This window comes from Triplophysa dalaica, chromosome 23 (genome assembly GCF_015846415.1).
Source record: "Triplophysa dalaica isolate WHDGS20190420 chromosome 23, ASM1584641v1, whole genome shotgun sequence".
NCBI classification, from domain to species: domain Eukaryota; kingdom Metazoa; phylum Chordata; class Actinopteri; order Cypriniformes; family Nemacheilidae; genus Triplophysa; species Triplophysa dalaica.
The window spans coordinates 18,050,300-18,063,737 of record NC_079564.1 but is presented as its reverse complement, the minus strand read 5'-3'; the positions used below and the strand labels follow the sequence as shown (position 1 = coordinate 18,063,737).

The 13,438-nt window shown below is 43.2% G+C and overlaps 1 protein-coding gene across 5 annotated transcripts in view; it reads right to left on the bottom strand.

Moving 5' to 3' along the window:
- dnah3 (dynein axonemal heavy chain 3) overlaps positions 1–13,438 on the bottom strand; it is a 29,890-nt gene that overhangs the window by 3,324 nt on the left and 13,128 nt on the right. For all 5 annotated transcript variants that reach the window (XM_056737920.1, XM_056737922.1, XM_056737923.1 and 2 more), the window contains 27 exons: positions 13,003–13,117; positions 12,643–12,841; positions 12,434–12,542; positions 12,189–12,302; positions 11,934–12,110; positions 11,719–11,810; positions 11,414–11,633; positions 11,043–11,177; positions 10,839–10,950; positions 10,520–10,761; positions 10,327–10,427; positions 10,117–10,222; positions 9,820–9,949; positions 8,665–8,901; positions 7,959–8,062; positions 7,546–7,840; positions 7,176–7,355; positions 6,974–7,097; positions 6,551–6,707; positions 5,971–6,114; positions 5,092–5,758; positions 4,832–4,997; positions 3,320–3,536; positions 2,968–3,150; positions 2,694–2,892; positions 469–2,610; positions 115–340 (listed from right to left, as the gene is read on the bottom strand). In XM_056737920.1, the coding sequence (XP_056593898.1) occupies positions 115–340; positions 469–2,610; positions 2,694–2,892; positions 2,968–3,150; positions 3,320–3,536; positions 4,832–4,997; positions 5,092–5,758; positions 5,971–6,114; positions 6,551–6,707; positions 6,974–7,097; positions 7,176–7,355; positions 7,546–7,840; positions 7,959–8,062; positions 8,665–8,901; positions 9,820–9,949; positions 10,117–10,222; positions 10,327–10,427; positions 10,520–10,761; positions 10,839–10,950; positions 11,043–11,177; positions 11,414–11,633; positions 11,719–11,810; positions 11,934–12,110; positions 12,189–12,302; positions 12,434–12,542; positions 12,643–12,841; positions 13,003–13,117 (6,893 nt within the window). The remainder of the gene's footprint in view (positions 1–114; positions 341–468; positions 2,611–2,693; positions 2,893–2,967; positions 3,151–3,319; positions 3,537–4,831; positions 4,998–5,091; positions 5,759–5,970; positions 6,115–6,550; positions 6,708–6,973; positions 7,098–7,175; positions 7,356–7,545; positions 7,841–7,958; positions 8,063–8,664; positions 8,902–9,819; positions 9,950–10,116; positions 10,223–10,326; positions 10,428–10,519; positions 10,762–10,838; positions 10,951–11,042; positions 11,178–11,413; positions 11,634–11,718; positions 11,811–11,933; positions 12,111–12,188; positions 12,303–12,433; positions 12,543–12,642; positions 12,842–13,002; positions 13,118–13,438) is intronic.

The window sequence follows — 13,438 nt, the reverse complement described above, 5'->3', positions numbered from 1 at the left end:
TGAAACTCTAATGACAGACACATTTGTGAGAGTATTTTTCTCAAGACAAATATCTGAGATGCAGATGAGTTTTTCGTCGTATGAATTGATATAAAACAGGACAGTGATTGTGACCTGAAGCTGGTGTGTGTGTTTTCCGGTGTGATGAGCTCATCGCAGATCTTTTCTAAAGTTGGCATCCAGCTGGTCGCGAGGTGACAGTTCTGCAGAACGACCCAGGTGCCGCTCGTCAGTGCTTCTATGATCAGCTGCTCAGCGACGGGACCCTGACCCTGACCCAGAGAGATCGTCTGTCTCTTACTGCCGCCCATTCCTAAATCGTCAGCAAACTTCAGCAGTCCTGAACACAACACAAGGTACAAGAGACGATCGAAAGTCTAGCTTTATATCAGAGTTTCTTGGAGAAGTAACTATTTTATGTTGATGCATTTTTATTTGAAATGTCAAATGTTGGAGAGAAGATGTTACCTGCAGTCGGGTCTGATCCCGGAGAAAGAACGAAGATGAGAGGCGAACAGCAGTTTGAGTCATTGTAGCTTTCCGCCAGGTCAAAAGTGGGAGGCTCGATGTACGCGCGGCCCATATTATCTACGATGAACTGTTGCACCGCCAGCACCAGTTTATCAGGTCTGAAGCAGCGCAGCACCACCATGCGCTCCATACCCACCAATGTGTTCCACTTCTCCGGGAACGGCTCTTCTTGTGGGTGACTCGAGTCGTAAATCTGTTTCCATGATGTGATGTTCTCCCGTACCTGTTCAAAGAATCCCTCTAGACGAGGAAGTTCGGAAGCGCGGACGACCTCTGACCACGATTTGTCTGAAAGCCACTCTGGAGCTGGGTTTGGGTGTGGGTTTTCAAGAGCAACACCTCCTGTGAGCAGGAAGCGCCAGATGAGGTCATCCACCTGACCTTTGCCCTGCATGATGCCAACGGTCAGAAGAAGAGAGAACAGGACCTTGTCCTTCTCAAACAGAGAGCGACACACGTTATGATAAACCCGCATGGTGAAGTGATTTAAGATGTTGTTTGTACGGATCCGAAGGTCATCGCTGGGAGAACTGTGAGCGATGGACTGCAAGTATAGATTGATAAACCATGTGAGAGAATACTGATACATGGGATCGATGTTTGCCAGATCTGAGATACAGAAGAACAAAATAGATGAGTGCTCTGCAACCGCTCGGTATCCCAGACGTGTCTCATCGATCTCGGTTTCAGTCACACTTGCGATTTTCTGCTTCTTCGAGATTTCTTCTGACAGCACTTTAGACGATGAGAGAACCTGGATGGCGATCTCATCTTCTAGAATGTTCCCTTCTGAAGCCGACAGAACCTTGAGGATTTTATCCTCAATCTCTTTTAACTGCTTGTTGTTGTGTGCGCTTTCGACGATGAGTTGATTCTTCTTCTCCTCCAGTTCTGGTTTCTCTTTTGCAGCCACAATCCCCAGCAGCTGATCTTCAAGTCCCAGCGGCGTGATCATGAAGTTCAATAGGCAAACTTTTACGGCCACCTCCGGCAGGAAATGCGGGTTCCTCAATCCTGTGGTTATGTAGAAGCGAAAGTCGCTGGAATATTCCACTGTGTTCTCGCCCAGTCTCATGTATTCCACGCCCTGTTGTTTAAAGGTCTGCTTCAGAAGAACCGGCTCCAAAACCGCGTCCAGCTCCTCACCCACGTTCTCCAGGAGGACAGGCGTGCCAAACTGGATGGCGTTCTCGAGGGTGCGGATGTAGTTGCTGTCTGAGAGTTTAATGACTGAGAGTTTGTTGGATTTGTTCATGTTCTTGATCCATTTGTTGGCTTGTCCCTGCGGGTCGATCATGAGCGGCCATCGGCGAGAGTTGGAGACGATGATTCCGTTATCGGTGGAGAAAGAGTCCACGGGTAATCCGGCGATCTGCCACGTCCGGATGAGCACCTGGTTACCTAGAGTGTTGCTAAGCGTGAAGTCTTTAGAACAGGGCACTTTCTTCTCACCACAGAGCTCGTGCCACTCTCGCTGACATGCCACGCGGTAATCCACGGTGAACGCTCCGAGGTACGACACAGTAGCGGAGGACAACAACACGTCACCCGTCAGGTTGGTGTATTTGACACCGAGCGCGCGTGCCGCCTCCGTCCACCTGTCCTTCTCTCCACCCAGGCCTCCGATCAGTTTCTCAGCCCGTATGAGTTTCTGTGAACAGATGTTTATGTTTTCCTCCAGGTCTTTCTTCTTTTGTATCATCTGCTCAAATGTGTCGTTCAGAGCCTGAAGTCGATCCTCTACTTCCTTAAGCTCGGCGCGTTTCACGTCCAGCTTCTTCATCTGAACGGACAACTCTGCCTCTGCTGCCTGCAACCTCTCCTTCTTGGGGGCGACGACCTTTGCCACGCGCTCGTACACTTCCATGGCACGCACCCATTTGCAGAGGCCCTCGCAGGCAGAGGACACGCTCTTGATCAATGAGGGCTGAAAGTCTGGGTGTTCTATAAACTTCTCTCGGATTTTCTTGATGTTAGCAGCAGGTATATTATCCCTGTTGAATGTCTTAAGGCTCTCAAGAAATTTTAAGTCACCCAGAAGCTTTTTAGAAGGGCCCCAGAAGTCATCAATCATCTTTCCTGCAAGGTAAAAAGAGCAAAGCAATTAAAAAGACGGAACCAAGATAATGTGACTCTAAGCACATGCTCAGCAGTTCTCACACCTGATCCTCCAGGGTCTTGTTTTCTTTCTGGTTTGATGCCCTTCATGACACAGATGGACTCCATGACGAGTTTGACAGGACCGGGAGGATTCTGCATGCTCTTCAGGACAGTGATGTCAGCCGGCTTCAGTGTGTCCAGAGCGGCAAGAGCCGCTTCCAGTGCGGGCATCGCCTCTGCGAGGTCCCCCTCACACTCATCCTTTCCGTGAAAAAGCATCAGTTTCAATTCGCATTCTCACAAACCTTCCATTTTTTTGATTTTACATTCAGTTACCTTGATGGATTTAGCAGCAGCTGCCGCATCGTTAGCAACTTTCTCATCAGCACTGACTAGCTCTTTCTTAGCATCCACTTCTACCGTCTCTTTTTCAATCTTTACCATCATCTGATCGGTTTGTTTTGCTGTCTCGATCAGTTCCGGCTGCAGTGCTGTGAGCTCCTGCTGCATGACCGCTACCTGCACATCCCATGTTCATTCAGTCAATCACTATTGTTAACTTATAATACACATAATTCATTCGCAGCTGAATTGTGTATAATTATAGAACTGTATGTCTCATCATCTATCAGACATAGATTGGAGGAGCAGATGGACCGAAGTGACCGGTGACGTGTCTCAGTCTCACCTGAGAGGCAGCGAAGTCAAGTTTCTGCAAGCCAACTATGTAGCGGCTCCTGAGGTCATTCACCTCGCTGCGTTTGGAGCTCAGCAGGGTTTTGTAGGTCTGGATGAGTTCCAGATAAGAGGTTGGAGTGACGTAATTATGTCTGCACAGCTGCGAGTAGTATCGCTCGGACAACTCTCTCACGCTCTCCTGGAAGGTTTTACACATGTCAACCACCCTGAGAGTAAAGAGAGAGAGAAGATTGGGGTGAGCTCAGATTTGTCAAGTCTACAATCAAAAGTCAATATGTGACCCTGGACAACAAAACCAGTCTTGGTTGGGTCAATGTTTCGAGATTGAGATGTATGGTTTGTTGGGATAGGACAATATTTGGTCGAAATACAACTATTTAAAACTCTGGAAACTGAGGGTGCAAAAAAATCAAAACATTGAGAAAATCAATTTTAAAGTTGTCCATCTGAGGCAGTGTAGCAGGCCGTTGCTAAGAAGAAACAGGATTGTTTAAGCGCTCTCTATTAGCTTACCACTGTAATGACTTTATGGAGAGTATATGAAATTCTAAGCTTTACATAGATCCCAAACGTGAGTAGACAGCAGCGAGTGAAGTTTATAGGCATGTTTCTGGCTGTTTTTGTTAACGATTTTGCTGCATCCACTCATATATCTCCATGTTTCCATATATTTACGGTAGGAAATTTCCAAAATATTTACATGGAACATGATCTTTCCTTAATTTCCTACTGATTTTTTACATAAAATAAAATTGATCATTTTGACCCATACAATGTTTGTTGGCTTTTTTATATTCCTGTGCTATTTAAGACTGGTTTTGTGGTCCAGGGTCAAATATTATGGAAGATCTCAATATGAGTGTTTTTCAACAGTGTCAGTTGTTACATCTAACCACATCTAACCACTTCACATTTCGCGACTAAAACCGAGCGGAAAACGTGAGCTTTCTCTAGTCAAATGACCCGATGTGTGTGCGCCTGCCGTGTGTCTACATTTAAAATAAGGAACTTGACCGTGCAAAGATGCGAAATGTGAATCCCCCTTTAAATGACACAACTGAAAACTTGTTCCTTCAAATCTCCTGAACTATGAACGATCAACATATGAGCAGGAACTTTTTTGTGTTTTGTTGAACCAAACACTTTTGGGAAAATCAACCAATGAACTGTGTACTTGCATCTGTCTCTGTAGATTAATCTGGTGAACTGGAATCTTAGTATCTTTTTGTAGAAAAACGACAAGTTGATATAGATGAGCTTCATTAAGGGGCTGTGGCCACCAAGGCGTTTCTGCCGGCGTACAGTGGTTTTTTTAATTGTTTCCAACGGAAACAGCAGCAGCTGGGGTTCTATCATAGTAGCCAACACACCTCAGCTTGCAAAACAAAAACGCCATTTAAACGCCTGCAACCGCCGTGTTCAGCCGCATAAAATTGCCTCGGTGGATTACTGTAAATGTGAAGTATGGGATTATGGAAGGAAGTCTTGTTTATGAGCTCACTCTGTCATGATGTTCTCCTCCAGGTCAAGATCCTCAAGGAACTTGTTGGCGACCATCTCCAGTGCGTCTTTGGGCCAGGCCTGAAACCAGTCTATGGTGCAGCAGTTGATCAGGGATGGAAACATCCTCAGACGGTTGCGGAAACCTTCCCCAATCGGGCTCATCGCTATCAGACACACATGGACACAGTTTGATGTATTAAAACAAAATTATTTGTGTAAAATACAATAGATCTATTTAGATCCAAGAGTCTAGCGTACCAAGAACAATATGAAGGTTGGCTTTGACTCGGTCAATGAAGTAGTTGTACATGGACAGTGGTGTGATGTCAATCTTTCTTCCTTCCATTTGTGTAATTCCCTGAACTTTTTCGATGATGTCACCGCGCTCGTCTGCAGGAAAGATGTTCGGCACGTCTCCCGTGTTCAGCAGCATGTTGATGTCTTCAACAAAGGCTTCATCTTTAATCTGGTTGTCGCTAAACAGAAACGTTGTTTTCTTCCCTTCGACCCCAGCTTTCAGCATCAGGTGTTTCAGGCTGTCGCGCCAGTCAGACATGCTGTAGTTCTTGGTGAGTTCGATCTGAAACAGCTCATAGTCGTTGATAAAGGTGGCGAGTCTAGTAGTGCTCTGCCTTCCCGAGCCGCCGATGCCGACCAGGAGAAGGTGTCCGTTGTCTTGTTTCAGCACGCGACAAATTCTGGAGATATGTTCAATGGCGAACTGAAACATGACGAGGTTCATGGGTGCTTTGCTGATGTTATTAAACTCTCGCAGGTAGACGTCCATCACCTCTGTGAGCGCACGCAGGTCTGTGATCTCATCGTACGGTTTACTGGCAGAGTCTGGTTTGGCGAAGTCGCCAAAAAACAAGCTGCGAATGCTATCATCTTCAACTTTACCAGACAGAGTGAGATGCCCGAGGAGCTGAACAGTGTGAAGAGAAAACGGTCAATCTATATTATTACAATTAGAAATTAACCAATCGAAAATATCCATAACCGGATTAATTCTTTTTTAAAAATCATATTATTTTAATTTAATGATATTTCACCTTCATGAAATGTTGGAGTCTAATTTCACATGAAAGTAAAAGAGGACAATATGTCATGAAAATAGTTGCTGAATGTTTCTCTCACCTTGTCAATGCTCTGCTTGAAATATGCTGATGTCTTCTCTTTAATGAGGCTAAAAAAATTCTCTCTGTCATCATTATCAACCAGTCTATCGTAAAACACACGATACACCTCATGAATCCATAATCTTATTAATTTATCACCTTCCTGCAGAAACAGAAATACAAAACTCACAGAATCTTTCTGAACACAAAGCAACAGAATTGTCTGCTGTGCCTTTATAGGTGAGTATGAAAGAGTTTGTGTTTTTCTGTGTTTTGTGAGTGTTTCACTGTATGTGTCTGTGTATGTGTTTGGATGCGTCTTTGTGTGTCTTTTGTGTGTGAGTTTGTCTGTGAGTGTCTGCAGTGTGTGTATGGTCCTGGTAAACTCTACAGTATGGGGACCAAGAGGAGATGAAGAAATCTTATAAATCAAACAAAATGATGTTTATTTGAAAATGTAAGAATGGAGATGGTCTTCTGTGAAGGTTATGTTTAGAGGTAGGTTTACGAGATACAAAATACAGTTTGAACACTATAAAAATCATTATGTCTAATAAAAGACCCCGTGTGTGTGTGTGTCTGTGTGTGTGACAGTTCACCTGCATGTGTGTTGATGGGCACAGCATTACACCCCGAATGACTCTGGCAAAGTCTCGCAGGTTGAAGATATAGTGAGATTTGGATGGAGTGGGCAGGAAACTCTCTATGGCGTCCTTATACACGGCCATAGTGGCCTGAACCATGATTCTACCCAACCTGAAACACACACACCCAGACAGACATATGATGAGTTTGTTTGCTAAAACTTTGCAACAAAAAAATGTTTTATGTTATCATGTTTTCATTGTGTAAGTCAGCAAGAGTTATTATTACGTAATCAAAACAACCTGTCTGCAGTTTGATTAATATTTTGGATCTTAAATTTTTTTTTATTGAGTTTTTCAAATAATATTATATTATTACACATATTTCCTCACTGTTTTCAAATAGATAACACAAACGAGCACTGTACATCCACACACCTGCAGAATGAAGCGTCAAACCCGTTACTGAAGTGCCAGTCGCTGATGGAAGTGAAGATGTTACCAAGCGTCTCGTCATCAAACGAATCGATAGATAAAATATTCAAGTGTCGTGTGAATCGTCCTGCGAGGGACACGGAACACAAAACAATGACAACATATAAAACACCTTTCTTGTGATCATTTAAAATCAGATGTTTACCTGTAATGTCATTTCTCCCTCCACCAGGTGGCCCCATAGCCGACATAAAGAGCACATCCTCGATGTCCAGTCTGGACGTGTCTTTTTTGTCATACCAGTGATGGTGATCGATCCACTGCCGCAGGAGTTCGATGGGAGGTTGAGCTCCATACACCTCTTTAGCAGGCATGTTCAGATCATCTGCAGACAAGCAGCGGAGGAGACACACTGGGTCACACACACCGTTTTTTTGGTCTCGTTCACTTTTATACTAACATTAATAATAAACAGTTACAAAAACAGGAAAACATTTACCTTTGCATGAAGGTGCTCGCTAAATGTCTAAAGGGGGCTGTATCTTACACAGGGTTTGTACTAAACTTTTTCTTACCCACATAGATGATGCATTTCTTGCCCACCGGTGGTCCAAACACACCTTTGCGCCGGCGGTCCAGTTTGGACATGATGATATCTTGCGTCTGATTGGCTGAGGTCCGGGCGGAGAAGTTGATGCAGTTGGGTGTGTATCTCTCTTTAGGTAGAGACATCAGGAAGTTGTTGTTGATCACTGATTTGCCTGTTCCTGTGGGTCCCACAATCAGCGCGGGCACCTCGTGTGACAGATACATCCTGAGGAAGAAGAGCTGGCGGGATGTTTCTGCTGTGGGTATGATGAGATCAGACACCTGAGAGAGAGAGAGAGAGAGAGACAGAGAGAATGCGCGTATACATCTTCACTTCATCATGTTGCCCAACATATAATAAAGTTTCTGATGTAAATGTGGTGCATATCATATCTTGTACTTTTGCAGCAGCAGGAATGACTCTGTCCTCTGTACTGATAGATTCAGTCCAGCTGTTCCACTGACCGCTGCCCTGTTTATGAAAATAATAATCATAAACAGTGCCTGTGTGAAGAACAGAGACGACAACATTCATTAACACATCAATCAAAAAAATGTGACGCTATAAATTGATGCTTCTTCTAATTTTAAGTGACTTTCTTAAAACATCCACCTTATGTTTAAAGATGACCAAAAGATTCAATTTGTTCTGTTTCATTCATTATTAAAGATGAAAAAATAGACCCTAGATAGCACATGTGCGTCTGTAAGATGTCTGCTAAAGATCTAGAGATTTGGAAAACCTTTGGTGTGTAAAGACATTTGATAAACGGCGTAGGAAGAGCAGTTTTAAATCATAAACATCTTCTAGATGTCTATATGACATCTGACAGGAGCCGTATTGCAGATGAACAAACAATCAAAAAATACATCTTGCAGATGTAAATGTCTCCCAGATGTATGTGTGCTATCATGGATTCAAAAAATTCTAGTGTAGGAAATATTATTGATCATAACATATACACATTCACTTCATTTTAATGGCTTAAAAAAAATATATATATAAATATTTCAGGCCTGCAAATGTCAATTTCTGGGCATTTCCATGTGTTCCATGACAAAGGGAACTACCGGATTAAATAGATTATGCAGATGAATCAGCTGACCTCTCTCTGGAAAGACATTGTTCTTAGTGAGTTTCACGCTCTGGGGTCGAGGGTGACTGGGGATCGCACCCATGATGAGGTTTCGATAGAACGCATCAAACTTCTTTCTGCTGTGGCCGTTGACGGTTCCGCCCAAACTCCAGACCACAGAGAAGAGGAAAAGAGCCTGAAGCCATAGCGTCACCTGCTGACTGCTCATTGGTTCTGCTCCGTCCTGTCCGGACTGAACGATCTCATCTGTACATGTGAACACAAACATCTCAAATCAAGAATTGTTTGAATGTTCCATTTTTTACACAAATAGCTTTCGTTGTGAGTCCAGTCTTAAGATACAGGTGGGACATGATCTTTTTCTGAAAAACACGCTGGTGATTTTGACAGTTAATAATATATTAAATTCATCTTGATAACAAGCTTCACACATAATTAAAGTGTAAATGAAGATACCCCAAATATAAACACAGATGGGTCAAATAAGGTAAAGCATATTCAGTTTAAATCTTGTGTTTATGTATTTCAACACATTTTACAAGGCATTTGTGACCCTGGACAACAAACATTTACATTTACGCATTTGGCAAATGCTTTTATCCAAAGAGACTTACATTGCATTATCCTATGCATTTATGCTTAGTTATGTGAAATCCCCTGGGATCAAACCCACAACCTTGTGTTGTTAACGCAAAGTTCTCTCTTTGCGGAAACACAACTCTTACGGGTCAATTTTTCAAAATTGAGATTTTTTTACATTACATGAATAATTTCTATTGATGTATGAGTTGTTAGAAAATGACAATATCTGGTTGAGATACAACCGTTCAAAGCTCTGGAATCTTAGTGTGCAACAAAAAAAATTTGTTGAGAAAATTGCCTTTGAACTATAGTTCAACCAACCATTCACAAAAATAAAGTTTTTATATAATTAAGGTCGGAAATTTACAAAAGATCTTCATGGAACATGATCTTTATTTAATACCCTACTGATTTTTGACACAAAAGATAATCGATAATTTTGACCAAATTTATTTTCCTAAAAAAAAAATCCCGTGCTACTTAATACTGGTTTAGTGATCCAGGTCCATTTAGTCATAAATATCATCAATATATATAAATCATTCATGTATAATGTATAATATAAAAATATTTTGTATGTACCCAGTAGGCAGGTGTAGAGGCGCATCAGACTGTAGGTCAGGTGAATTGGTGAGGTTTGGACTAAGAAACCACACTCATGATAAATGAAGTCCAAACAGGGTTGAACCAGCCAGTTAAACAGATCCAAAATCTACAACACAACACACACACACATTTTTATACTGTGCACAAAGACCTCTCTTATATTCCCTACCCCTAAACCTAGATTTTCGAAAAATATCGCTTTTAGCGATTTATTCATTAATAGTCATTCAACCAGTAAAACATCTGTTCACTCTATGTATAAGTGTCTCTCACCAGCGTTCTGTGTTCATCTGACAGGTTCTCGGGTAATGTGTCCATGTAAGAGTCTCTGAGGGGTGTCCAACCCAACTGATGCGGCTCCATATAGATCATACCACACCTAAGGAAGAGTCATGTTTAAAAGTGTATCTGAGGTTTTTATATCGACACAAATCATAAAACCTATTGTGTCTTGATTAAAATGACTATTGGTTTATTGGTCACCTGCTGACAGTAGCTGGTGATGCCTGCTCAAGATCGGCAGGCTCAAAGATCAGACTCATCTTAGGACTCATCTGAATGATCTCTCCACTCATCAGACACAGCTGTAAACAACACAAACACATCAGATGGCAGATGATCTCACAGGATAATTTCCTTCCGTAAATCAAACATTTTGTTAGGAGCAACGCAGAACCTTCTTGTTATCATCTAAAACCGTGTTCATGTTTTCAATCCAGACGGCATCAATAGGCCCGTCAAATACGATCCACTGACGGTCGTCTGCGGTGGACTGAGCCTGCTGTCTGAATGATGTGGCCAATACGCCGTCCGACCACTCGTGACTGGCGGGATCAAAGCATCCGTACAGCTGACCCATAGTGATAGCCTTCGGATTGATGATGCGGAAATCTACGGCAAACTCCTCCATCAGTCCCTCTGGATGAACATAGTGTAAGCATGTGGCATGAATGACAACATATTTGCTTGATGATTTAAATTCAGGACTTGATTACCTTTATAAAGATCACGTAACGCTCCAGCCAGAACTTTATAAGCGGAGGTTTTTCCTCCCATCGGCTCTCCAACGATCATGAAGCCATGTCTGACCAACATCATGTCATACACCTGCGCACGCACACAGGAAGAAGCATGAGATATGCATGCCACTTGAAGCATTTAAATAAATCAAGATAAATCATGGAAAGAGTTTATTGTACTTGTATAATTTTGCTGATGAACCACGGCACGGGCTGCAGTTTCATCTTAGCGATGTTTTCATGCAAACCTTTCAACAGTAACTCATAATCAGGTTTGGGCAGCAGAACTCCAGGAAACAGATCAGTGATGATGCCCTAAAAACACACCATCATGTACACATTCACGTGAACTACACCATACTGTGACTTCGGCCTGTAACACCCACATCTACTCAACATCAAGAGTTTGATTGAATTAGACAGCATGAAAGCGTTTCAGTAGACATCATGTGTGTACCAACAAATCACTTCAAGTTAAAAAATGTCGCATTGATAATATGGAAGTGATTATCTACTTTATTCAGAGTGGAACTGAGCCTGTCTTTGCACACCTGAAACAGCGGTAAATCCTGCGCAAGGAACTTGGCCATGTTGACATCCATGAGCGCTCTAAGCAGCAACACCCTTTCATCCTCCTGTGGATATTTCAGCTTCAGGTTTCCTGCAGCAGTGAGGACGGATTTCACCGCACGCATCCCGTAATCATAGTGAGGTTGAGATGAGAGCTGCTCTGAACACAGACGGTATGTCGCCACGATCTTCTGGGCCAAACTACAGTGGACGCCACGAGGAACACAGGAGAATTTCAACAAAACATCTGGATCTGTGAGTAATGATGATTCTGAGCAGGTTTTACCTGCGGGATGCTGTGAACCCCATCGAATACAGCGATATCTCTCCGATCAATCCATAATCTGGAACCATCATGGCAACTGTGCGGAAGAGAGCCTCCACACAAGAGATTCCAATTATTATCCATTCCATCTCATATTATGGAATTTGCTACAATATATAAAGCCTACGATGTTTCTCTCAAACGCTCTTGTGATAATAGCGTGTGTGTTTGTTTACCTTCAGGTTATCTGGGAGTTCGGCTCGTCCTGCGTATCCTGGATTCATGGTGATAAACACACAGCAGGTGGGGTTGAGAGAGAGCTCGGTCCCTTCAAACATAAACGTCTGCATGTTACGCATTATGGCCTGTTGAATACTCAGAATCTGCTGAGCGACCACAGACAACACCTCCACCTGACAACGGCAGAAAGACAGAGAACTGTTATCTGCTGAAAACATCATTGAATAATTCAGCGATCAGTATGCGCTGACCTCGATGCGGTTGAACTCATCGAAACACGCCCAGGCCCCAGACTGTGCCAGACCCTTGAAAAATTTACTCATGGCTTTGTAGTCCAGACCATCAGAGCAGTTGAAGACCACACACTAAACACAAACATGCATTCAAACTCATTTAAATCATGTATTCAGTGCTCAATCTATAAATATATATTTAAATATGTTCAAATTATCGCCAGACTATGTTTGTGTGTGTGTGTTTGTGTGTGTCTGTGCACCTGTTTGGCTAATGCTTTAGCCAGATCTTTAGTAGTCTCTGTTTTTCCCGTTCCCGCTGGACCCTCTGGAGCTCCACCCAGATTCAGCTTCAGAGCGCCCATCAGCGTCCTGTGGAGCAATCGGCATTTAACATGACATCCAAGGAACTTTAAATATTTCAACGGTTTAAAATAGAACCGTTGCAGGTTAACGGAATAGCAGCGGTCACCTGTAGCAGCGGTCGGTCAGAGGTGTGATGACGAGACGCGGCGAGTTCCCGAGATACTCGTAGCCGTATCTGATGGTGGTGGTGATCATTCTTAGCATGACCTCCCCATCCTCCCAGAAATACCTCAGCTGGGAAATCCACTGGAAATCATTCAGAGACGAAACTCCATCCTGAGCCAGTTTACTCACCACGTCACGTGCTGCATGGGGGAAAGAGCAAGAGTCGTGACCTCTGGAGAGTTTACATCACTGAAAGATTTTTCCAAAGTTTTTCCAAACTGATCATATTCAATCCAAAAGGTATCGAATAATTTAAACCTGTGCGTGCCTACTGTATATCAGTGATGAAAATGAAACATACCATGGACATCAATCACAATCAGAGCTCCGAGTGTCATCCTCGAACCACTGGACAACTTTCCCCGAACCAGCTCGACTATGTCAGTGATCTGAGTGTTACTTTTCTCGACATATGCCTATAACACAAGCACACACTGAATTTGTAGAATACACTGTTACAGCATTGCCAATAGTATTTTTGTTGCTCATAGGGTGCGTTGTACCAACAAGGATTCACGAGTTCACCTGCGCAGATAACAGTGATGTTGATAGGGATAATGATTGAGCTTGGTTATGAAGGTTATGCGTATTTGGCGTGCTGCGGGCTCCGAGCTCACCAGATCTATCCGAACCCGAAACACTCTACCTTGGTACGGGCGAGTGCGCCGAGCTTGGAACCGGTCTGAGCCCAGAGCAAACCCCCCGGGGTTCCTGTGGGACAGTGAGCTTGGGAGAGA